General features: G+C 45.0%; 2 protein-coding genes across 7 annotated transcripts in view; one reads left to right on the top strand and one right to left on the bottom strand.

Annotated features, from left to right (window-relative positions):
- Nucleotides 1-2,363, top strand: part of LOC130402181 (leucine-rich repeat neuronal protein 2-like) — a 6,406-nt gene extending 4,043 nt beyond the window's left edge. Inside the window, exon 2 of the mRNA XM_056606313.1 lies at nt 1-2,363. This exon is cut by the window's left edge and continues 592 nt beyond it. Within this exon, the coding sequence (XP_056462288.1) occupies nt 1-2,251 (2,251 nt within the window). The 3' untranslated portion in view covers nt 2,252-2,363.
- Nucleotides 2,364-3,226: 863 nt separating this feature from the next.
- On the bottom strand, nt 3,227-22,725 carry elmo2 (engulfment and cell motility 2). Of its 6 annotated transcripts, none has more exons than XM_056605430.1 (23): nt 19,479-22,725; nt 18,250-18,319; nt 17,896-18,001; nt 17,487-17,527; nt 16,567-16,639; nt 16,417-16,467; nt 15,952-16,121; nt 15,455-15,554; nt 12,736-12,887; nt 12,134-12,212; nt 10,658-10,693; nt 9,922-9,972; nt 9,205-9,327; nt 8,286-8,405; nt 7,840-7,944; nt 7,638-7,746; nt 7,313-7,449; nt 7,026-7,189; nt 6,192-6,304; nt 5,960-6,067; nt 5,775-5,857; nt 5,409-5,486; nt 3,233-5,314 (listed from the first exon to the last, which is right to left on the bottom strand). In XM_056605430.1, exons 3-23 carry the CDS (start codon nt 17,971-17,973, stop codon nt 5,114-5,116), a joined length of 2,172 nt encoding a protein of 723 aa, XP_056461405.1. In that variant the 5' UTR covers nt 17,974-18,001; nt 18,250-18,319; nt 19,479-22,725; the 3' UTR covers nt 3,233-5,113. The 6 variants fall into 6 exon arrangements, with proteins under 6 accessions (XP_056461410.1, XP_056461405.1, XP_056461408.1 ...); XM_056605433.1 differs by having other exon boundaries at nt 12,742-12,887; XM_056605435.1 differs by lacking the exon at nt 10,658-10,693 and having other exon boundaries at nt 3,227-5,314; nt 12,742-12,887.
- Nucleotides 22,726-22,898: the final 173 nt, after the last annotated feature.

Genomic DNA, 22,898 nt, shown 5'->3' with positions numbered 1-22,898 from the left:
GATCAAGCCGTGGTTCTCCGCCGAATCTGTTTATCACAAAGCCCCCACTGTTGACTGCAATGACCTGCTCCTGACAGAGCTCCCCTCGCCCCTACCTCACGACACCCACACCCTGCGTCTGCAGAGCAACCTCCTCTCTGGCCTGCAGAGCGACGAGCTCCCCGGCCTCCCCAACCTCACCGAGCTGGACCTGTCCCAGAACCGCTTCAGCGGCGTCCCGTCATGGAGTCCACGTCCCGGGCTGGACTCGCTGCTCTCCCTGCATATGGAGGAGAACCAGCTGGCTCTCCTTCCCCAGGCCTCCTTCTCCTCCTATCCGGTGCTACAGGAGCTCTTCCTGAGCCACAACCGCTTGCATTCACTGGCGGCCGGAGCGTTCGCTGGTTTGGAGTCTCTGCTGCGTCTGCATATGAACAACAACCGACTCACCACCGTCGACCCTGAGTGGTTCAAGCCCCTGCCCCGCCTTGAGGTGCTGATGCTGGGAGGGAACCCCGTGGAGGTGCTCCCGGAGCAGGCCTTCCAGGCGCTCAGGTCCCTCCGTAGTCTAATGCTCGGAGGCATGGGTCTGAGAGTCCTGAAGGAACGAGCTCTGGATGGTTTGGACAGCCTGGAGTGCCTCTCCTTCTATGACAACCTGCTGACCAAGGTTCCTACCCAAGCCCTGAGACGAGTCCCAGGCCTTAAGTTCCTGGACCTCAACAAGAACCGCATCAGGCTGGTGGAGACGGGGGGCTTTCGAGACATGATCCACCTGAAGGAGCTGGGTCTGAACAACATGGAGGACCTGGTGTCCATAGAGAGAGCCGCCCTGGAAAACCTCCCCGAGCTCACCAAGCTGGAGATCACCAACAACCCCCGCCTGTCCTTCATCCACCCCCACGCCTTCCTGCACCTGAGCCGGCTGGAGAGCCTCATGCTGAACTCCAACTCGCTCAGCGCCCTGCACCACCACACGCTGCTCTCCCTGCCCGGCCTGCAGGAGCTCAGCCTGCACTCCAACCCGCTGCGCTGCGACTGCCTCTTCCGCTGGGCGGCCGACGGAGCCCTCCACCGGCACGCCCACCACGACGCCCGTCCGCCCGAGGCCGCGGCTCACGCCCAGGCGGGCGGGGCGGGCGGGGCGGGGAGCAGCGGCCCTCGGACGGTGCGCTTCATCCAACCGCAGGCCACGCTGTGCTCCGAGCCGCCGGAGCTCAGGGCCCGCAGGGTGAAGGAAGTGTCCAGCCGGGAGATGTCCGCCTCCTGCCTGCCCCTGATCCCGGCCGGCCCCCTGCCGGCGTACGTCGGCGTGAGAGAGGGAACCAGCCTGGCCTTGCACTGCAGAGCTCTGGCAGAGCCCCAGCCTAAGGTCTACTGGGTGATGCCCTCCGGGGTGAGGATAGGACCGGCGTCCGGCCTCGCTCATTCCCAAGGCCCGCCCGCCGCCCAAACACCCGGCCACAGCCTTTCCCCGGACACACCTCGAGCCCACGCTGCACGCAACCACTCCACTCGCTACAGGCTCCTCCCCGAGGGCACCCTGGAGATCACCGGCGTGACGCCCAAAGACGCCGGCCTGTTCACGTGCGTGGCGGAGAACGCGCTGGGCGCCGACACGCGCAGCGTCACAGTGGTGGTGCACTGCGTCGTCAGGAGGAGACCCCGGCAGAAGCAGCTGCCCGCCAACCTGAGGCGACACCCACACGAGGCGGCGGGGGCCGGCTTGCAGGTGCGAGAGGTCGGACAGCACCACATGGTTCTGTCCTGGACCAACGGACACAACCTGCCCATGACGCGTCTATTCTGGCGCGCGATCAACCCCGACGCGGTGCCCATGCCCACCTACACCACGCGCATCCTCGCCGGCACGCAGAGCTTCAACCTGACCCACCTGGTGCCAAAGACCTTGTACCGCGTGTGTCTCCACCTGGGGGCCGGCCCGGCCAGCGGGCACGAGCGGCGGACAGAGAGAGGGAGCAGCCGACCCCAGTGTGTCACCGTCAAGACTGAGGAGGCTCCATCGAGCCAACAAATGCTCCCGCTGGGGCCCGAGCTCAGCTCCACAGTGCTGGTGCTGTTGTTCCTGGTTGTGATTCTGCTGATAGTGGCCAGCCAGGGCCTGGACAGGAGGTCCGCTGAGCGGCGGGAGCAGTGCCACGTCGACCTCCTGCAGGAGGTCAAGGATCACGGTCCACCGGATCAAACTCCAGGGGATGTTAGTCACCCGGGAGCGCAGGAAGAGAAGGCGCCATTCCACCACAACTGCTAAGATTATAGTCATGAGCAGTATATGTGCACGGAGAGCCCGTACTAGCACCCGTCACACACTGTATATATGCACACATAAAAACAAAACCATCTCCAGCCAATTGGTTATAGTCATACATAGCCTCCATGGTGCAGGAAGATATTTGTATTTATTTTATATACACTATATGATATATGATATATATATATATATATATATATATATATATATATATATATATATATATATATATATACATATACATATATTGACATTGTTTTGTGTTGTTGTATATAAATAAACCTTAACTATAGTACCAGCCAACAAAGGAGTTAAAGAAAAATGGACAATCAAAATGGAAAGTTTTCTTTCCAACACCCACCACAAGATGGGATGTGAACAGAGAAGAGAGAAAGGGTCAGAGGTTCACGTGACTAACTGGACCAAGATTGTGGAAGATATCTCCCTCTCAAACGATGACCAGACATTTACACTATTGTGGACAAATGGTGCAGAGCTTTGAGTACCCCCCTCCCCATGCCTCCCCCACACAGCTTTTGTCATCCAGAGTAAGCACCTATGTTTGTTTATTTAGTATTCGGTGTCAAATTGATTGATGTGGTAACTGTTTCTGCTTAGCTTTCAATGGCTTTTGTCTGGGTTCTCTTTATTCAAGTGGATCAACTCTATTCGATCTCCTGCCTATAACATCATTATCTTAAAAAAATAAGTGGTCTATTCTAGATGACTGTGTTAAAATCTATTTTGAGCTATTTGCATATTAAAAATCTTTTTAATTTACGTCAAATTATTTTTGCAATTTTTTGTTGATTTTTAGAATAAATCGACACCCAAGCCAATACACACTCACACACACGTTTGTATATCTATAACAATGATACATAACAAGGTTTTCTGTTTTGTGTATGCTTGTGAAACTTGCTATCTGAAAAACTTCTTGTTGTTCTATGAACAAAAAATGCAATTCAAATATTAGTTAGACTTTGTATTTATTCACACATACATGTTTCAATGAAGTAACACACTATATATACAGGTATCTAATTATGAAAAACATATTTAGATTGAATGTTGTTATTTTGTACTTTACAACACGTCATTTGTAACTAGCACTAGCAAGTAGCTATAAGTGGTTTAGCGGGTCAAGCAAGATGCTCAGACCTCCAAGTGTCCAGAGTTAGTACATCCAGCGCAACAACAAACGTTTGTTGGTGGTTACTGATGAATTATAGCTGTTGCTGTACACTATTCTGATAGCAGCTTCAACATTTGAGGAGCAAAATAAAATACAAAAGATAAAAATAAAATACAAAATACATCACCACCTGCCACATGAAATCATACACATTTCAAAGAGAACTCACTAGCGCTGCCACAGGATCAGCAGTAAAAGGCATTATTTACTTCAATTTTTTGTTACCTGGAAAAGGTCAACCGGTCATATTAGTATTGAAACACGTGACATTCATGATTTTACTTTTTTCAACAAATAATAAATGCCAATACATATAAACTGTCCCCATGAGACGACATGACTGCCGTTACAGAGGCCGTACCGAGGGTTGACTAAATAGACCAGTGTGACTACGTCATTATCAATTTTGTTTCACAGCCGGCAAAGTTACACAATAGTTTATAAAAATATATTTATATTCTGCATTTGAAATGACAATATCCACTCGCAATGAATACCCATAGAAGATAAAAGTAACACAAATACAACACGAAAAATACGCAATAAACATATTGAAATTATAAAAATCAAATGAAATATATTTTTACGTTTTTACGCACACCATCAAGACTGCTTGAAATGCAAAAATGCGAGCTGTTTCATGTTTATGAAACACATTTCCGACATTTTACTTGCAGCACTTGTACTAAGGCAAGGCTGGGGAAATGGTCTTCGTTGATATGAACTTTAAAAAAAAGATGATAATTAAAGAGGCCTGAAGACTCAGGATTAAAAAAACGACTGAGCAGAATATTTTAGCATTAGAAGTGTGAGAAGTTTTTTTTTTTTGTGAGGGCACACCAGATGGAGTAACAAAATGCAGTGAGAAAAAACGCATAACTATCACAAAAAATGTTTTGAAATATATAGACATTATTACTGCTAAGGCTGTGTTTTTTGCGAGAAAAAACAGGTTTTATAGTGTTATGACTGATTTAGACAATATTTTCCTTATGGATAAGTACCGTATGGATTATCTTTTGCCGATTATTTAAAGCAGGCAAAACTTTGCTCTATCTTTAAAGACAAAATCTTTAAATCTGAATTGGCACAAATTGATTCACGGACACACACACACACACGTATACATAATAGGAATGTAGCTTTTTAAATTCTTGGTTTAAATTTGATTCCTTATCAAGGATTAATACTTCAAGGTTACTTGTGATTAATCTGGTGAGTAGGCTTTTAGTTGTCCATTACTTGTTTTTTCAGAAATGTATCTGACAAACATGGGCTTTTTATATAATCTAACGATAATGGAATGTCAGTCACTCGCTAACTGTTGCACAATATATTTTGTCGAATATGGAGGCCAAGGTGAATAACCCACAAATGACTACACCTACCACATCTCCTTGGCAGCATCTTTTAAGAATGTAAAAGCTAATTACTCAGATACAAATAGAATATAATCATGAAGCTAGAATGCAGTATCAAGGGCTAAACAAAATAGTCCTGTGATGTAGCTAAAAATAGACACAATTATTTTTGACTTTATATTTATCTACTCTCGAACTAGAGTATGCCCGTACCTACTATACTCATGCACACAAATAACACACTCGCACAGACAGACGGACGCACACACACACACACACACACACACAGACTCCTGCACGCACACCTCAACTGTAGTTGTAGGTGAAGTTGTATGAACTGGGCTCCTTTGGCACAGGGGGCGGGGCTTCGGGAATGGTGATGTTCTCCAGGTCCAGGAGGCGGAGCTTCATCTCCATGTTGATGAGAGTGTCCAGGTCGCTGCGTGTCAGGTCACTGCTCATCTCTCTGCCCAGCAGCGCACAAAGCCCGTCGGTCCAAATGCAGTACTGCACCCCACACACACACAGCGAGAGGAACGTCAGCGAGGGAATATCAAACTCAACATACAAAAATAACATGGCGATCACGTTGGCAGCCTACCTCATATTTGTTTGGCGCTACAAAGTTCAGCGTCTCATCAGGATCGTAGAAAACAGAGAATGCTAGCTCCAGCACCTCCTGGAAGAAAATAAGAAGAAAAGGACTAAATGGGAATCGTTGATAATGGGTGCCCCTCCCTTAAGCAGTGGTCGCCACGGGAACAGCAAAGTCCAAACGACTCCTTGAGGCCAAGTAAATGTGATGGTGCCCTCTAGTGAACATGTGTTTAACAGAATTCATACACACACATAACAGACACTGACCAAATAGGGTTTGTATTCTTCAAACCGCCCCAATCGGGGGGACCCACACCACTACAGAAACCAACACCAATGAAAACAAACAACCGACGGCCTGACACCGTACCTTGTTCTGTTTCAGCGCACTTTTCTCTTTCATATGTGGGCAGTCCTTCCCCGTAACCACAGACTTTACGTCTGACACGTGAACTGCAGCAAAGAACAAGAAAACCAAACAAAGAATAAATTCTCAGCCGTGCCGGACCACAAGTAGTCGTCGGACGGAGGCATTTGAAACCACGACTGACTCACTCTTGTCGCTGAGCAGCTCAAAGGGAACCTCCCCCTGTGGGGACTCGTCCAGGTCCCCGTAGTGCAGCACCTTGTGGTTCAGGGAGAGGCGGCAGAACCAGAACTTCTCTGGAGCAGAGAGAGGGGGGAGAGAGAGGGACCTGAGTGACAATGGGGGTGGAAGGTTCCCTCCACTGAATGAGTGTGTGGGGGGGGGGGGGGGGAGAACAGGAGCATCTGTGCCGCTTCGTACCTTGCCGCCGGCGGTTCCCCAGCTTGCGGAAACAACTTCCCTCGCACAGGCGGTTGAGGCGCTGCTGCTTAATGAGCTCCAGGATCTCGGGCTGGATCCTCTCCCGCAGCTCACTGCAAAGCATGAAAGGTGGCGCCGACACACGCGCGCGTGGGCGTTGATGGAGGACGTGCATAACACCGCTTGGCAAAGGCAGTACACAATATTCTGCGGCACAAATATTTTTGTTTTAAAGGCAGGGTAAGGTACCAGCGCCCTCCTAGCCACTGCAGAGAGGAGGGTTGGTTCTGTAGGGGAGATCTTTAGCAATGACCGCCTCCGTCTAGGAGGACTAGGAGTGCTGGGCTGTTCGCTGCTGTGTTGTTAGCACGTTTTTTTCATTGTGTTAGCACGTTGTGTTAGCACGTTTTTTTCATTGTTAAGTCATTAATCCTGAAACGATTCGTCATTATGGGGAGACATTGTCGCGTTTGACACTGCCGCAGCGTTTCTCATGCCAGACGTGGCACAACAAGGCATGGTGCCGTTGCGTATTTATTTTACAGTGACTCTGTTGAGTCCTCTCATAATGGCAGTATCAACAACAGAACCTCCCATGCTGCCTTATGATGTACAAGCCCTGTACGTGGATTTAATCATCCTTCTTTTTCTATTCACTCATTTTTGATTGTAGTCACTCAATGAATAAATCAATAAATCTAGATAATTATTGATTTATTCATTAAGTGGCTAAATCAAAATGAGCGAGTGTACAAAGTAGGACTGTGGGCTCAAGTCTTCGCGGTCTGGTATGAATGCAAACTAGTCAAAAGCCTGTTTCAGATATAGCCTCACATGATTGGTGGAGACTGGAAATCATCCTGGCTCATTCTCTCCGTCTGGCGGAGACGCAGGATCTCAGAGTAGCTCAGACTGCGCAGCTTGCTCTTCAGCTGGTCCAGGGAGGCCGGCTTCATGGCCAGCGCCCTGGTGATCTGCTCCCGGACCACCTGCATCACCTGTAGAGGAAGGATCAACATCAACCCTCCAAACTTACCCCCATAACCAATGCACAGTGCTGATTCAGGTGGCCTTTACATTAAAAAAACACACGTTGTATGTTCCACGTATGGGCCTCTGACCTTGTTGAAGTCCTCAGCCGTTGCCCTCATCTCCTTCCATGTCTTGTTGAGCAGCTGGATGCAGACGCAGAAGAACTCCTCCCAGGCCCGGTCGTGGGTGAAGAACATGGGGTGGTAGTCGTTGCAGCCTTCATTCGCTGCGCAAACACCGTGGAGGTAAGGATTTATTAAGGCGCGCAAATAATAAAAACTATTGCTATTTCAGGGAGCCGCTTCTTCCGCCTCATTGTTATTGTTTCACGCTGGTGTCGGGGGGGAATTACATGATTGAGTTTGAGGATTAAGAACAACATTGTTTAGCCTCGGGCTGTTCCAAAGTACTCACGGAGCTCTCCGACCTGCAGGATCTCACACAGCATGCGGGTCAGCTCGATGGCGCAGCGGCCAAACGGACACTCGTGCTTGTCCTCGCGGCTGCTGTTCTCCAGGACGATCTGTGGGCGGGGGGGAAGGAGAGGCAGCAGTGTTACCGGTCGGTCCGTGAGGGTGAGTGAGGAGCTTCTAGGGAGCGGGAGCGGGGAGCTGACCCTGATGTAGGTGTCCTGGTGCAGCTTGGCCAGGTACAGCATGTTGTCCAGGGCCAGCATGCCGGGGGGCGTCTGGGTGAAGTCCGTGGCGGGGTTCACGTGGTTCTGCGGCCGCAGAAGACGGGGAGAGGCGAGGCGAGGCAAGAGACAGGTTTATGTACAGCACCCTTCAAACTCAAAGCCCTTCATGGTGCGTTGCAATGGCAGGAATCACATTTTCTAAACATTTAAAGATCAAAAATTAAAAGACCAATTAAAGGAGATGATTTGAAAGATGAAAATAATAGGAAAATACGATTTTTTTTGTCCTTTACTGTTTAGTTTAGTTCAGATAATTGGCAAGCAAAAAAAGCAACAGTGAAAACCTTTGAGTTCAACTCAGAGCCTTTCTCAGGCAGCCTTATCAGGGATGCATGAACAAAAGAACCGGCGCGGGGGAGACTCACGGTGAAGCCCAGCATCTTGTAGTCCTTTGTGTACATGGCCTTCCTCTTCTCTGTGCCCCCCGTGTCATTCTCTCCATCAAACGCAATCCTGCGCAGCTCAAAGATGATGTCTCTCTGAGCCTGGACCGCCACAAACCAACAGGAATAGTAGCGTTAGCATGACTTCAAAGTTATCTCTTGATGGTGTGTGCTGTGATATGTAGAACCCAACCCAAACTACAGATCAAGGGGTTACCGAACCGTGACACTAATGCCGCTTTTCCACCGCACATGTAGCTCGACTCGACACGACACGACTCGACACGACTCGACACGGTAGCAGCGCGGGTGCTTTTCCACCGCAAATAGTACCTCCGGGACGTGGGCGGGGTCGTCTGCGCGAAAGGGCCGTGACGTATTTTTGTACGCGACGCAAACAACACCTACGTAACCCACACATGGACAGAACCCACATAACAACAATGGAGAACATCGATGCGATGGTATTCGTGTTCGTATTATTAGCTGGCATGTTGAAGAAGTGGAATATGTTGGCTGCGGCGCTACTATGGCTGTTCTATCGTTACCAGCATGGTTGCCATGTCGCTCTCGTGACTTCGTCACACTCTCTGGCCAATCAGTGGCCGGCCGTCTGCCGACGTCACCTTTTAGCATCGGCTCAGCCGCTTGGAACCTAGAGCGAGGCGGTACTAGAAAAAGCAGCCACTTGAGGTACTAGATCGCGGTGGAAACGCAAAAAATGCGAGCTGAGTCGAGTCGAGTCGAGTCGTGTCGAGCTGGTACCATGCAGTGGAAAAGCGGCATAACACTTTTCAGCTAAACATTCCCATTAGCAACAGTCACATCAACAATAAAAATACTTCTGTGAAAGAAAAAATGGAACAACACATCATATCAAAATAGAGATCAATTTATTTACCTGGTCATTCGGATCCATCTTGGTCATCATACGTTCTTCCAAAAGGTTAAAGGTCAGCACCTGAAGAACATAAAGTTGATGGGCCATCTCTGCTTTGATTGGCCGGTTTCCTCTGATGATATGCTGTAATAGAAATCGCAATACGATTCAGACAGGGGTTCACGTAACTACAATGCACAAACGACAGCAGTACCAGTGTATAATTCAAAGCAAACAGTTTTTAAATTTGCACGTTTGAGACGTTAACTGCTTAATCTGTCTCATTATAATGATGCAAAAAGCAAAAAACTGTTTTTTGAAGTACCTCATCAAAAGATTGACTGATTGAATTGAAAGAATGAATATTTGAACAGGAATGAGCATTTGAATATGAAACTGTTTTGTTGCTTATGCAAACATAGGAACACTGCAATACCACCAAAGTGTCCTTTACTGACATCTAGAGGGAGCTCTGTGAAGAATTAGACCAGGGAAATCAGCTTCCCTAATCCAATACTTTCTAATGTTGGTACATCAACTCTACAAGAAAGGTGTCACTGCTCATGAAAGATGGCTTGGTGCAGTGAATCCGTCCCCTCAGAGACGTTTCCTATCAAAAGGCATCCCGGCCCCTTGATTCTACCCCTCGAAAAATCGGACGACTAATTTACTGTCGGCCATTGCAGTTACACCAGCCATTAATTGTGTGTTGTGTGCGCTCTGGGGCCTGTGACTCACATTGAGGATGATGGAGCGCAGGTGTTTCTGAGCCAGAGTGCTCGCCATCTCCTGGGGAGAGAGGAGAAGGGAGTCAAACAACGTGACAGATGCGGCACAATTTTTCTTCTCTCCTTAGTATTTCTTCCCGCATTGAACATCAAACAAGAGCAAAGCAGCTGACTTAGGGAAGTGCGCAGAGAGTTAAAACACCTCCGAAAAAACAACACACGCAATGCCATTTGCCCCCCGCCACTGATAAGTGAGGCGATTACTCTCACGCTGGACATACTTGGTCTGATCATAAATGTTTACCACTTTTCAAATCGTTTAACTGCCCCGGGTTGCTACAATGACTCCAACAGCTCCCCGCTGGGACTTATATAGTAGGCTGCATGCTGTCTTATACCAGCGCATGATTAAATAACAATCAGATTCAACCTTGTGTGTGTGTGTGTGTGTGTGTGTGTGTGTGTGTGTGTGTGTGTGTGTGTGTGTGTGTGTGTGTGTGTGTGTGTGTGTGTGTGTGTGTGTGTGTGTGTGTGAGTCGTGGTCCGTCTTCAAGGGTCCGTCCAGGTGCTAAAGCAGCCTGGCCGCGGCGTTTGTATCCCCTGGTTGTGTGAAGGACAGAGACCACGTAGCACATAGCGTTTGAATGGCTCAACAGGGGAACAGGAGAGAGGAGTCAATGGAGGGGGGGGAGAGAACAGAAGGGGGGGGGGGGGGGTTGGGGCGGGGGGGGGGGGACTGTACTCACAGTGAGCTGCTGATCCAGTGGGTTAGTACACTCCGCCTATGGGGGTGTGGGGGTGTGAGGAGAGGGAAGGTGCAACAGTGATGGAAACAGTACTTACAAACTTGCGCATGGGCCGTGATATACTGTACATGCAGAACGCCGACAGATACAGCATGCACACAGAGCGCGCGAGCGTTACCATGGTGAGATACATATCGTCTGGCCCCTGGGAACGTCCCCCATAACCCCCGTCACTGCTTTCAAGTTGGTCCGGCCCAAGCAATTTGTGAGCTCGGCTGGTTTGAAAGAGTTCAACAAACTGGATGTCGTATCAATTTGCTATGGCTGAATGTAAATGTACAGTGTGGAGATGAACTCCCGCTACTCAAAAGGCAAATTCGGTAAAAAGGGTAATAGGTTTAAGGCTTGGCTCAGACCGGGGAACCAGTTGGATGCGATGGGTGAAAATGTAAAGCGGTAACTCTGTTCTCCTGCTGCCACGAGAAGCGAGTTACCTTGAGAACCACGGTACTCGACTGACACGTAACTGGACAGACCTGGCCTGGGGGACAGGGAGCCGAGCAATGATAAGACAGGACATGGAGAAGAAGAAGAAGAAGAAGAAGAAGAAGAAGAAGAAGAGGCAGCCAGGCATGAGGTGCCGCGGTAGTGTGTTAGTGCGCTGTGTGGAAGCATACACAGATGGTATGATATGTATTAATAACACCAAACACCCGACAAGACATACTGCCCCTCCGCAGAGTCAGTTGTACTTTCAGTTGTGCTGCAAACACAATTTCACGGGTCAAATTGAGGAGAACGGGAAATCTCAAGTGTTGTTCCAGAGGCTGTGCTTTGCCGTCCCTTCCCAATACATGAGGGTGTCTGACGGAGCAGGTGTTGTGTCCTTGGTGGGACTGCATGTCCTTTTTGGTACCAGGTTTTCCTGGCCTGAAACACTCGACATGTCCTTACCGTATGGAACCCAAAGGGGAACAGTGTATAGGATTCTAGTAAATAGAGAGTACAATATTTGCACGTAAATGTTACATACTTGAGTTTAATAATTTCTTAGAATTGTAATGCTGTACTGAATTGTTTTTTTCAGTTTTAAATAATATGGAGCACAAGTAAAAGTAGAAGGAAACTCACAAGGGTATGGTTGGTTGATTTTTAAATGACGTCACCAGTCCAAGAAAATCTAAAGAATGAGCGCTGGCAGACTCTATCCAAATCAGCATCCAATCGACTGGCCCTCAGTTCCACACCGATATGAATCCACGGGGAGGCAATACGTCTTTTGTCCAAAGATCCTTACACAGTATACACAGCTAAGTGAGTCCACTAGCCCACTCTGGATTATGAAACATTCATTGTTATTTCAAACTGTTAGTGTGAGTGAGCACGCAGCATTACGCAGAGTGTAACATGTTATCTCCCCCTCCCCCAGTTAGTCCTATGAGCGATTCGGAGGAGCGCAACGGGCTGGTGGCTGACCTGTCGCCGGTCCTCGGGGGCCTTCAGGAACAGAGCGTTGATGAGGGCGATGGCGTAGGTCTGGATCTCCTGGTTGGACCTGTGGAGAAGGTCAACGACAGGCAACAAACCATTAGAAGCATTTTGCTCCACAGACATGTGAGGTCGAACCCGTACTACACTGAGGGTGTTGGTCTGGGTTCGCCGTGGGGGGGGGGGGACAATATTGATAGTTATTATTACTTTAGTCTTTTACCGCCAAGCTGAGGTTGTTGGGAATCCTATCCTATTGAACAAACCATCTTCATCACATCGCTTGTGTGGGTCAAAAACTCTGTAGACCTCTGAAAGGCTACCAGCTATCAAAAGAGACCATTGATAATACAAAAAATCATTGTTGCGATAAAAGATATGCTGGTTTGTTATCGATATGACAGGTCCCCATAGCAACCACCGGCGGGTCACACACAGACAACCTCAGCTCTTCTAGTCAATGGGGGGGGGGGGGGGGGGGGGGGGCCTACAAACTAATTCAGAGCGCCACCGCCGGACCACTCCTCTCCGCCCTCCACCCCCCCCACAGCAGCGGGTGGGGGGGCTCCTGTGCGTGTGTGTATGCTCACACTTGCAGGTGGCCGATGAGCTGTCCCACGGTGATCTCCTGGGCCACGCGGTGGTACAGGCTGTGGCTGTTGAGCACCATGCTCTCCAGGATGGCCAGCGAGCGCTGCAGGATGGACACGTCCACCATGGGCTGGTTCACGTAGCCTGCGATCTGGGGACGCCACGCACCCTTTTACCCGTCTGAAGTAGAGATGTTTCGATGCCGATACCGATACTGCAGCTAGCATTGTAACTAATAGCACTTTTTTTTTATTGAAGGGTTCTCTTACGATGACAGCAATGTATAGTCGGCTCCCTTACTGTCAACAACAACTTTTTGCAGAACTAGATCATTTTCTTAGCTAATCTAGAATTATAATAATGCATTTGTCTTCTTGTAGTTAAGTGTGAGCATCCATGTTTTTCTTGCCTCATGGCTCGAACGCACGTAGGTTGGCTTACCACCTCTGACCATTAACAAACGCAGCACTGCACTATATTTTGCAAGGAAAGCGAAGCAAACACAGACTGGGCTGAAGTTCTTATTCTGCACTTGAACGATTAATCGGGGGGACGGACGGACAATATTGATAGTTATTATTACTTTAGTCATTTACCGCCAGGCTGAGGTTGTTGGGAATCCAATCCTATTGAACACACCATCTTCATCACATCGAATTCAAACCGACATCATGATGTAATAGAGTGCGATATCCAATTTATTTTAAAAATTCAATAGTTGAATAAAGATGTTATAATCTCAACTCATGCATCAATTAATTTCAACCCATAGGTCTGGCCTAAAGGAAAGGGTAGTTTATATGTTGACTGCTTTCAATGTTGTGTTGGTCATACTATAGAATGATTAATTGCTAGTTTAGTGAATAATACAGGACATAAGGAACTTTAAAAAGAAAAATCGCGTACTAAATCGCAATCGCAATATTGGTCAAAATAATCGCAATTCGATTATTTCTCCAAATCGTTCAGCCCTACTTGTTAATACACAGCCCTTCCCGCGCTTAATGGGTCTAGTCGTAAACCCCCTTCTGCCTCACGTTCTACCGTCACCCAAATACATTCGGCGTAGAACTCACTTTGTTGTTTGGCTTACTTATTGCTTGTTTTATTGTTGCATCGTCAAAATCCTCTGTTTCATTGTATTTTTATGTGTGCTGACTTGGATCATCCTGTGTACCTCCTGGGAACCACACGCCTAACCCTAAAATAACATTTACATTTAAAGATGTGTTTTTGTCACTCTCTGACAAAGGAAGGGGTTGCCTTGTCTGGGCTAAACTATCAAATCTGAGATGCAATACAAGGACATTTTCTCTGGATTGTAGGCGGTTGTGTTATGGCGCTTTGGTGGTCTGTTTGGATATAATTATTATTCCTGAGTGCAGCTCGCTGAGTGTGCTGCTAGCGTAGAGGTGTGTGACTACAGTAACAGATGTGTGACTGCTGGTGACTCATCGAGTAATAGCTACTTCACATGCTTATTCATTTTTATACATTTGTTTCCTTTCTCTGTAGAAAGGGGGACTGTGTAAGAGGAAAGATAACTTAAAAATTCCATGAATAACACAGCACCACATTGCCCTACTGTACAATGTCCTAATGTCCTAATCAAGCGTTCTACTAAGAGACACATCACTCTTTTTGAAATTCAGGATAGACTGAGAATATGCTTACATGTTGTCCATACAATCACTAGATACACACACACACACAGACATAATTTCAATAGTGCATTAACTAGTGCTGCCATTCATTACAAGAGAATACATTGCAGTAAATCTTAAATGTAAAATTAGAACAATGTACAGTTTGCCTGTTTGGTATCAGCTCATAGTTAAAAAGTAGTAGTAGTTAAGATTAGGAAATTAATTGCTCAGCAAGCTTATTTTTGAGATAAGAAAATATAAGATAAAAAAGTATAATGTCATAACAATGTACATTGAACTCTGTTCAGTTTAAGTGTTGTCAATGATTTAGGGCCTGTTGCAGAACGCCAGATACCTTAACTCAGATTCAAAGGAAATAATGATTTGCAATTGCATGTAGATAATAGACAGCTATTCGGAACCAGGTTAAATATCAAAAGGTGCATCACCACATTTATGGGTAGCAGTCTGTTAGTGGACCAATCAAACGCTCTAATCGCCCAGATAGAACTGTTAAGGGTCCGTGCATTTGAAAGAATGCAGACCATGCTCGGAGTGGGAAACGGTGTACAACTTTGCTCTCACCAACGATATCTACATTTAGATCTGTATGCACTGCTTGGATGTGCGCTGAATCTATTAATATATAACAGCAGAAGTGCTCTTGATTAAGATATGCCATATGGCAAATTAAATCAGCAGTAAAACACATTTTCATTCAGAGCTGTCTGGAATTTGGATTTATGCCTGCAGAGTCAATCCACAGTTCTAGCGCATTCCACTAAAAGAACATTAGCTTAGCTTTTCACAAAGTAGAAAAAATAAATAAATAAAAAAGAGCCATCCAAGTAACATAAGGCACAGCGAGTTGCTAGGCAACAGCAACCCACTCAGTTCCGGTAGCACAAAGGGTGGAAGGTCAAGTAAATGAAAAGAAAAGAAAATATTGTCAATTCATGCGTAGCACTTAAAGCCGGAGCTCCAAACTTTTCTTATAAGATGTAACTTTTTGCATAAAACCCTAGAAGACCTTGAAGAGTGAAACAGTGGAACATAAATAAGTTAGTCATACCTGTTTTATGAAGGAGAGGGAAAGAAGGTCCCAGGAAACTATGCCATGATCCATCAGCTCTAGAAAGGCTGTGAGGGTGAACGCCAGCATCTCGCCAAAGCTTCAGGACAAACATTTTTGAACATTCACTTTTTATTACCCATTTTTTCCCACTTTTATTCAGTGCATACAGACTTTACTGGGTTGACTCTGCTTTATGGTTACCAGACAAGAGCAGGTAGTACGCCTGCTGGGGGGTGCCCTTAAAACTTTACACTACACTGCACTTTTCATCAATATCTTGGAAAACATGTAGGTGGTAGGAATAACAGAAACACAGTTTGACATAATGTACCTAAAATATGCAGTGATACTAGAGACAAGAGAAATATGATAACCAATGACATCAAAAAATACAAAGCCCTCCAATAAATAAACCCAGCATCGAAGCTGATTCCCCGCCCAACACTGCACACGTCTGTGCATCCCTTCTATACGTTTAGGTGTTGAAGACTCACTGAGTGCCACTCTCCACGAGCCGGGCCAGCGTGCCAATGCCCTCCATGGTGATGAACTCGGCGGCGAAGGTGGGGTCGGCGGAGAGCTTGGCCAGCTCCTTCAGGGCCTCCAGGCGCGCGTCGATGCCATGGGACTGGATCCTTTCAAGCAACTGACGAGCTGCACGGGCCTGGGCACGTACGTCAAGCACATACCCCCTAATATTAGTCACACCATCGGATTGTTGTTGTTCGTTTTTTACCCCAAAGTATTGCCTTGAAAGGAGATTAATTTGCTATGCTTTCCATGAGAGCATCGCACTTATAAAAGTAAAGATTTTTGGCAATTCCAGTGACTTGCATGATATGTTTTTGACGTTTAACTTTTTTTAACTTGTCACATACAATATGAAGCATTGTTTGATGAACCAGAAGTATGAAAAAATGACACTTTTAAATAAATAGTTAGATAAATAGGTGCCTTACAGGAGAAATGGCTAAGCGCAGGATGGTTCCATTCTTGATGTCACACCGACTCTAGAAGACAAAAACAGAAGAACGGGTAAGCGAGCGGTTTTAAAAAAAGTTAAACTCTGACCGCAGTCCGCTCGACAACTAGAAGTAAGAGGGGATCACCTGCTCTGTGATGTAGAGCTGGGGCCCGTCTGCATATCGGAGGGCAAACTGCTCTGCCCCAGACAGCGACCACCTAAAACAGCACAGGGAAGGAAAGGGAACATCAGAGCAGCCGTGGCAGATGCTTTGGCATTAGTCAACGCCATGAGCAAGATCTTTTGGAAAAATGCATGTTTCTCAGAACAGAATGTGGGTAGGCTGTGTTCACCCCACATACAATTTCCACACATTGACAAACAGTACACGCGTGGTAGAAAAAGATATTTGAAATCTAGCGGAGGCCTCCAGAAGGTCTATTCGTTACGGCAGATGGAGGATTTATGGATAGAGGACACAAGAAGTGGGCGTTGTGCGTGTACGGAAGGAAAGCTGCTCCGCAGGGAGAGAGAACTGCAGCAAACTTAAATGGAATGGAAATTGATTTTTTTGGCAGTGTGTTTATTGTCGGAATAAACATGAGGCAAGATACGATGTGAAAAAGAAACCCAGACACTTCTAGGAGGAAACGGGGGACAAACAGAGTCAGGGACGGTCTGGAGATGATAGTCTGCTTTAAGAACATTAAGGAGGTCATTGACCAAAGGAAAACACTTATTTAGACAGAAGAGGAAATCATTTTAGAAGTGTGAATACTGGATGTATTTCAAAACGTGGATTTTACCAAAATATACAATTTAATTTGTACTAGTCTTCAACCATTATTTCAGCGTACATTATTTCCTAACACTTTGTTTTAAACTGATCATATATTCTTTTTTTATTGATGCAACATGAAGGCAATTCGACACTGCTGTACAACCTTTTATTCCCGTCTTTGGTGACCATACACTTTAATATGCACATTGAATGAATTTACCTAGATTATTACATATAAATAAATACATTAAGTAATAAATCAATATAGAAAGTGTTGTACTCACCCATCACATACCTCCCTCACAATTGAAGACAAAGGCTTTTTCTGTAAACAAGCAATATATATTATAAATGCATGGGAAATAAATTGAAATGCTTCAACAAAAAAGCCAGGAATATTATAATTGATCAAGATCATTTGAATCTACCCAGTTATACAACATTGTAATATGTTCCTGAATACAATCTGCAGTTATCTGTACTGTCAGAAATATAACCGCCGTGTCAAGATTAAGTCTTCCAGTTTCAACTGCAATATAGATCAAACGCTCTGTCCGTCTATTATTCTCAGTGTTCGGTTTACAACAGAAGTTAAAACGAAATCTCAGTCTACATGCCTCCAAGTGCTTGTTTAACAGACTGTAGAGAGGATATTAGAAGTGTTTAAAAGCATGGCAGTGAACGAGTACAGACCTGGTCGATCTCAATAAGCTGCGCATTGGCACCAGGCCATTCAATTGCAACTTTCACAATGTCAGATGGGGGCGGCATCACTGCTGTTTTATTTGTTTACAGGACCCTGTGAAGTAAACAACCACTTATTAAGAAGCACCCATGAATTTTAACAACTCAAAGACTTGGTTGCCGGAGGTTAGCTCCATGACTGGTATACCACACGTATTTCATTCTCAGGATCACTGGATTGTATTAAAACCTGGCGCCACACTAAAATTGGCCTCTTGTACGTACACTTGCTATTCTATTTCTGTATTCCTTTTTCATACTTTTGTTTAATACAGAATGGAACAAAATAAAGCAATACATCACCTAATTGAAAGGTGATGAGTTGATTAATCAATCTCAGAGCGTTGCTGTAAAAAACATTGTGTCAGCTTCCCTGCAAGGACAACAATATTTGGGTTATATCAAGAATACGTGTGCTTTTTAATGAGACTGTATGAATACCTGACCACTTTAAGGTAAGCCTTGGGTAACAGCTTTTGTTAGGCCTTTGTCAAGCAAGCTATTCAAGCGCAGAGGCCTCCTGCACACAGGCAATTGTTGGTGTTTTTTCAGTCTTCCAAATAGGGTTTGAAAACCTACCTACACCACTAGAGGGTAACATGCGATGATAAACTAGTCTGCATAAAGTGCTTAGCATTGGTCCAATTCACTTCCATCGTTAAGGATAGGTTTGTAATCTTCTGTCTCCAATTTCTAACCAATATTTCAAGCCAATTTGACAATCAAATAGTTCTCTGAGCAATCTGCCAAATGCAAAAATACTCTTGGATGGGTGGTGGGATAATACATCTAATTTATTATTGATGTATTATTAATTGATGAAGAGCTTATTAAAGGTTACATTTAGAGATCAACATACACTGGGGTACGTTCTAGCACGGGGGAATTAGTCGCAATCGCAGTTTTGCCTGACATATGTTACATGCCTGGTTTCAAATGTGAATGAAATGGACATACTTGAAACTGCGATTAGCCACAATTAAAGATGAACGCTAGGCCATGACAGGATACAGCTTACGGTTCAGCAAAGCAATGCATTTAGACACATACAGGTCTAAAGGCTGTCCGTGAAGTAAACGTTGTATTTATAGCCCTGCTGATGTGTGGAGAGTTGGAAGAGGGGATTGGGATGTAACGTTATGTGCCTGATGACGGAATGTGCATCCACCAGTCGATGCTAACAAATAATATGCAACACCCGAAACTAACGCACACTAATTCATTCCGCCATTCATGCAGCCACTTAACACGTGTGATCGCCATATATTCGGCGCTCAGGCTATTCCTTCAATATCAGCGAATTAAACTTCCAGACATGTAATATTTGATCGTCTAACATCAGGTCATTGACTTGCTATCCGCTCCGGTCCACCATTGCAGCCTGTTATCTCAGCGAGTTGGTCTTATTTACAATTTACGTCCGATACACTGAGAGAAACCCAATCAACAATGTATCGGCGTCGCTACATTCAAATGCCCTCTTACTAACTAACCGCTCATAACGCATTTGTATCGGCTCAGACGCTACTTACCCTCGAGCTCGGCCATAGATGCTGTTTTAGGATCCCCCCTCCAATGAAATAGTTTAGGAAATGGGATACAACACCACGCCTTGTAGGCGGGCCACAAGGTAGATGGATCCGTCTGCAATGAGAAGGATTTTCCTCACATAGTCCTCAAATTGCAAATATCGCATTGTTGCAACATTGTAATAACACCTACCGTAATGACATTCGAATAATGATCTGCAGAAAATATTTTTTTCTACCTGCATTGAAATTGAAAAAAAACCAGGATTGCACACTTTCTTATACTCACATGAAAATAAATTAAAAACTAGGATTTTGCCTGATTTAATCGAAATGAATGGATTTCTGCGCTAACAATATGCCATCTATAAACTCTATATAAACTATAAACTGAACAATATTTTCCCCACATCACCAAGCCATTGATATTGCAATAGTGATGACAATACACACTGTTCCCCGTAGACCTATACACCAGACACATGATCAATAACAACATCCATTGACAATACATAACAAGGGGACTTAAAAGAGCAGAGAAAGTGAAATATATCTCGACCTACACCAATTCATCATACATGTTTATTCACAAGGCACACGCATAAACTCAGTATGACATACGAGCCATCATCATGAAAAGAAAAGGGTTTACTGCAACCACAAAAAAAACACCAATACAACTTTTTTTTTTTGCAAACCATAGCCCGGGTTGGGGGGGGGGGGGGGACGGACAGCAGAGGGCCCTCTGCAGTGGGTGTCCCTGGGTCGTCACAGTTGAGGACATGTGAATGCATCAGACCCATCTAGATAGCACCCCCCCCCCCGGGTTACATAAATCAAGTTCTCAACACAGTAAACCTATCAAGGGAAGAGATGGGATGGAATGTATAGGCGACTTTGGGGAGCGAGTCGCCTGGATGCCGTCGGATCACATATATCCAGAAGGGGAAGTCAGAGGAAGGCTCCCAAAATGAACCTGAATGTCCCCTAAGTAGACCCACACAGGGAGGTACCCGTCCCCTCTTCACGTGAATGAGTTACAGATCGGCCATTTACAGCAGAGAACATGGCGACACACAGCATCACAGCATCAGATATGATTAAAAGCCTAGGATTCACGTTTGTTAGTATTCTGCAATGGTGACCATTTTTACTTTTGTTAGTATCTGCACTTGTGACAACTAGGGGCAGTTAGAATGGTTATAACACAAAAGCCTCAACCGAACACTAAAACATGGATGGGTTTGGAGTTGCTCCACATTGGCAGTGGAGGCTGTACATGGGATCAGGGGGACTACATCTTTCAAGTCCAAGCACGTTGCACCATGGGAACCGCACTCACATCACCTAGAATAGCTATTAAATTCCAAAACATCTGGTATACATTTGTCCAATGCATGCATGGGACCAATTAATAGTGTTTTATAACAATTAGAGCACACTAATGAAGACTTCAATTCTATTCAACACTTCCTGCATTTCACAACACATGCTGACATCTTACAATAGTATTTCTGTTCGAAATGTACAAAGTCATAGGTCTTACACATATGGGGCCATGCAGGGTGAACAGGACATATATATAAAGAAACAAAGCTGATAATTCATATAGATAATATGCAAGAGGTTGTATGGATTGTACACAAACCTAAAATTGGAAAAAAAAAGACATAACTTTGAATAAGGGGTCACAGCAGACAAAATTCCTATCAGTTTGTAGCATCAACACATTGTGCGTCTATGGGGGAACTATAGCATATAAAACGCCCTGGACAGAGATTACGTTTTGTTGGTGTATGGAAACCCCACTAAATAACAATTAATTTGGTAAACTAAGCTCATAGGTGTATGACCATGACACCCAGAGTTAGAAAAGTGTCAAATCCTCTAGTCGTAGACATACTCCATGTATGAAGTATGTCTTGATAGTTATGTTTTTTATTCTTAAACTAGATGTCTAATGAAGCACACACAATCCAGCTTTACAAACGATTCAGGTTAGAGAATCATCACTATACAGAGGAAACTTTTAAATTATGATATTGCCTATTGCCCAGGACATAATTATGAACCGTCCAGCATGGCATGCTGGGTAAATATGCATCTATATATGGCTCAGACCGAGTGCACCAATGAGCAATAAGGCAGGGATTTAAAATGGGATTCTACAAATTGAGAATGGCAAACATTTGTGAAAAGAATACATTCATGCATCTTCAAATATTCTGATACACATTTTTGATTTTAAGAAAATATAATCAGGTCCCTATGAAATATTTTATTTGAAAATAAAATCTATACAATAAATACAAATGTTCTTTCCTATTATCATGGGTTAAATCGATTTTTGTTTTTTACCTAATTGAAGATTTTACAGGAGTTTTTCTTCCTGTTTAAGTTTTATGAAAGGGCTTGCCTGTCAGATTAAGGTCAAAATTAGAAGTTTTAGACGGGGAGAGAAGTTTAAGAAGCTTTAACGTTTGTCGCGGGGACATGGTTTCATGATGGTACAACTTCTGTTTTACTAACCCTAGTTTGCGCTTACCATTTGCAAAACCTTCCCCAAAAGATGAATTCATATTTGGCCACTCAAATTTCATGTGAACATAGAGATGAATCTGAGCAAATTTCTGGTTTGTAGAAGTAGGTGACTTTTACAAACCAGTTTCCCTAATTTATTTCATCCACATGAATATCTTCACCAATTTCTATAATTAAGCTGTCTTTTCAACAATATAGTATACTTCCTTGAGCTTTTAATACTTGCAAGACAAACATAAATAATAAATCATGCATCAAAAATATATAAAACATTTGCCAACTACATTTTGATACTAGATTACCATGTACGTTTTTAGCTCATTTGAATATTCTACACAATACTATTATTTGAGGCAGAATACTGTACCAAAATGAGGAGGGTTATCATGTAGATGGGGTATACGCTTTTGACAATAAACGCAACCTTATGCATAAATAAATGTAAGGTGAAATCAAAGGCCCCACTAACTCACCCGACATAAACACCGATTTATTCACAAGAGGAAATAGAAATTGACGTTGATTTTTGAGTTCAAATGAATCCACTGAAGACACTTTGACATCAGAAATGGCAACTCATGAATAGCTATGATATAAAAATGGATTAACAAGATCGGACTTTCCTTTCCCTGAAAGTGTCTGTGAGATGGAGGGATGAGAAAGGACCAGGAAGAGAGGTAAGGTGAGGGTGTGTGTGTGTGTGTGTGTGTGTGTGTGACCACTACCAGTCTGCATTCTCCCAGCTTTCCTCAGCGGGCTTTGAAGGGCTCTTAGTGGGCTTCGCGTCGCCCGCCTTCTCCCAGTTGTTGTCCCAGGCCTCCCAACTGTCCCCGGTGCTGTGCTTGTTGTTTGACGCCGCCTCCGAGCCCCAATTGTCCCAAC

This window comes from Gadus chalcogrammus, chromosome 13 (assembly GCF_026213295.1).
Source record: "Gadus chalcogrammus isolate NIFS_2021 chromosome 13, NIFS_Gcha_1.0, whole genome shotgun sequence".
Classification (NCBI taxonomy): Eukaryota; Metazoa; Chordata; class Actinopteri; order Gadiformes; family Gadidae; genus Gadus; species Gadus chalcogrammus.
The sequence above is the reverse complement of the archived record's forward strand: the minus strand, read 5'-3'. Positions and strand labels throughout refer to the sequence as shown.

Bases quoted from the DNA above. Each gene is read 5' to 3' on its own strand.
- elmo2 (XM_056605430.1), bottom strand. From the start codon at position 17,973: ATGCCGCCCCCATCTGACATTGTGAAAGTTGCAATTGAATGGCCTGGT. The intron at 16,468-16,566 runs GTGATCCCCTCT...TTTGTCTTCTAG, and splicing joins AGCTCTACATCACAGAGCAG to AGTCGGTGTGACATCAAGAA. The intron at 7,747-7,839 runs GTCAGCTCCCCG...CCCCGCCCACAG, and splicing joins ACCAGGACACCTACATCAGG to ATCGTCCTGGAGAACAGCAG.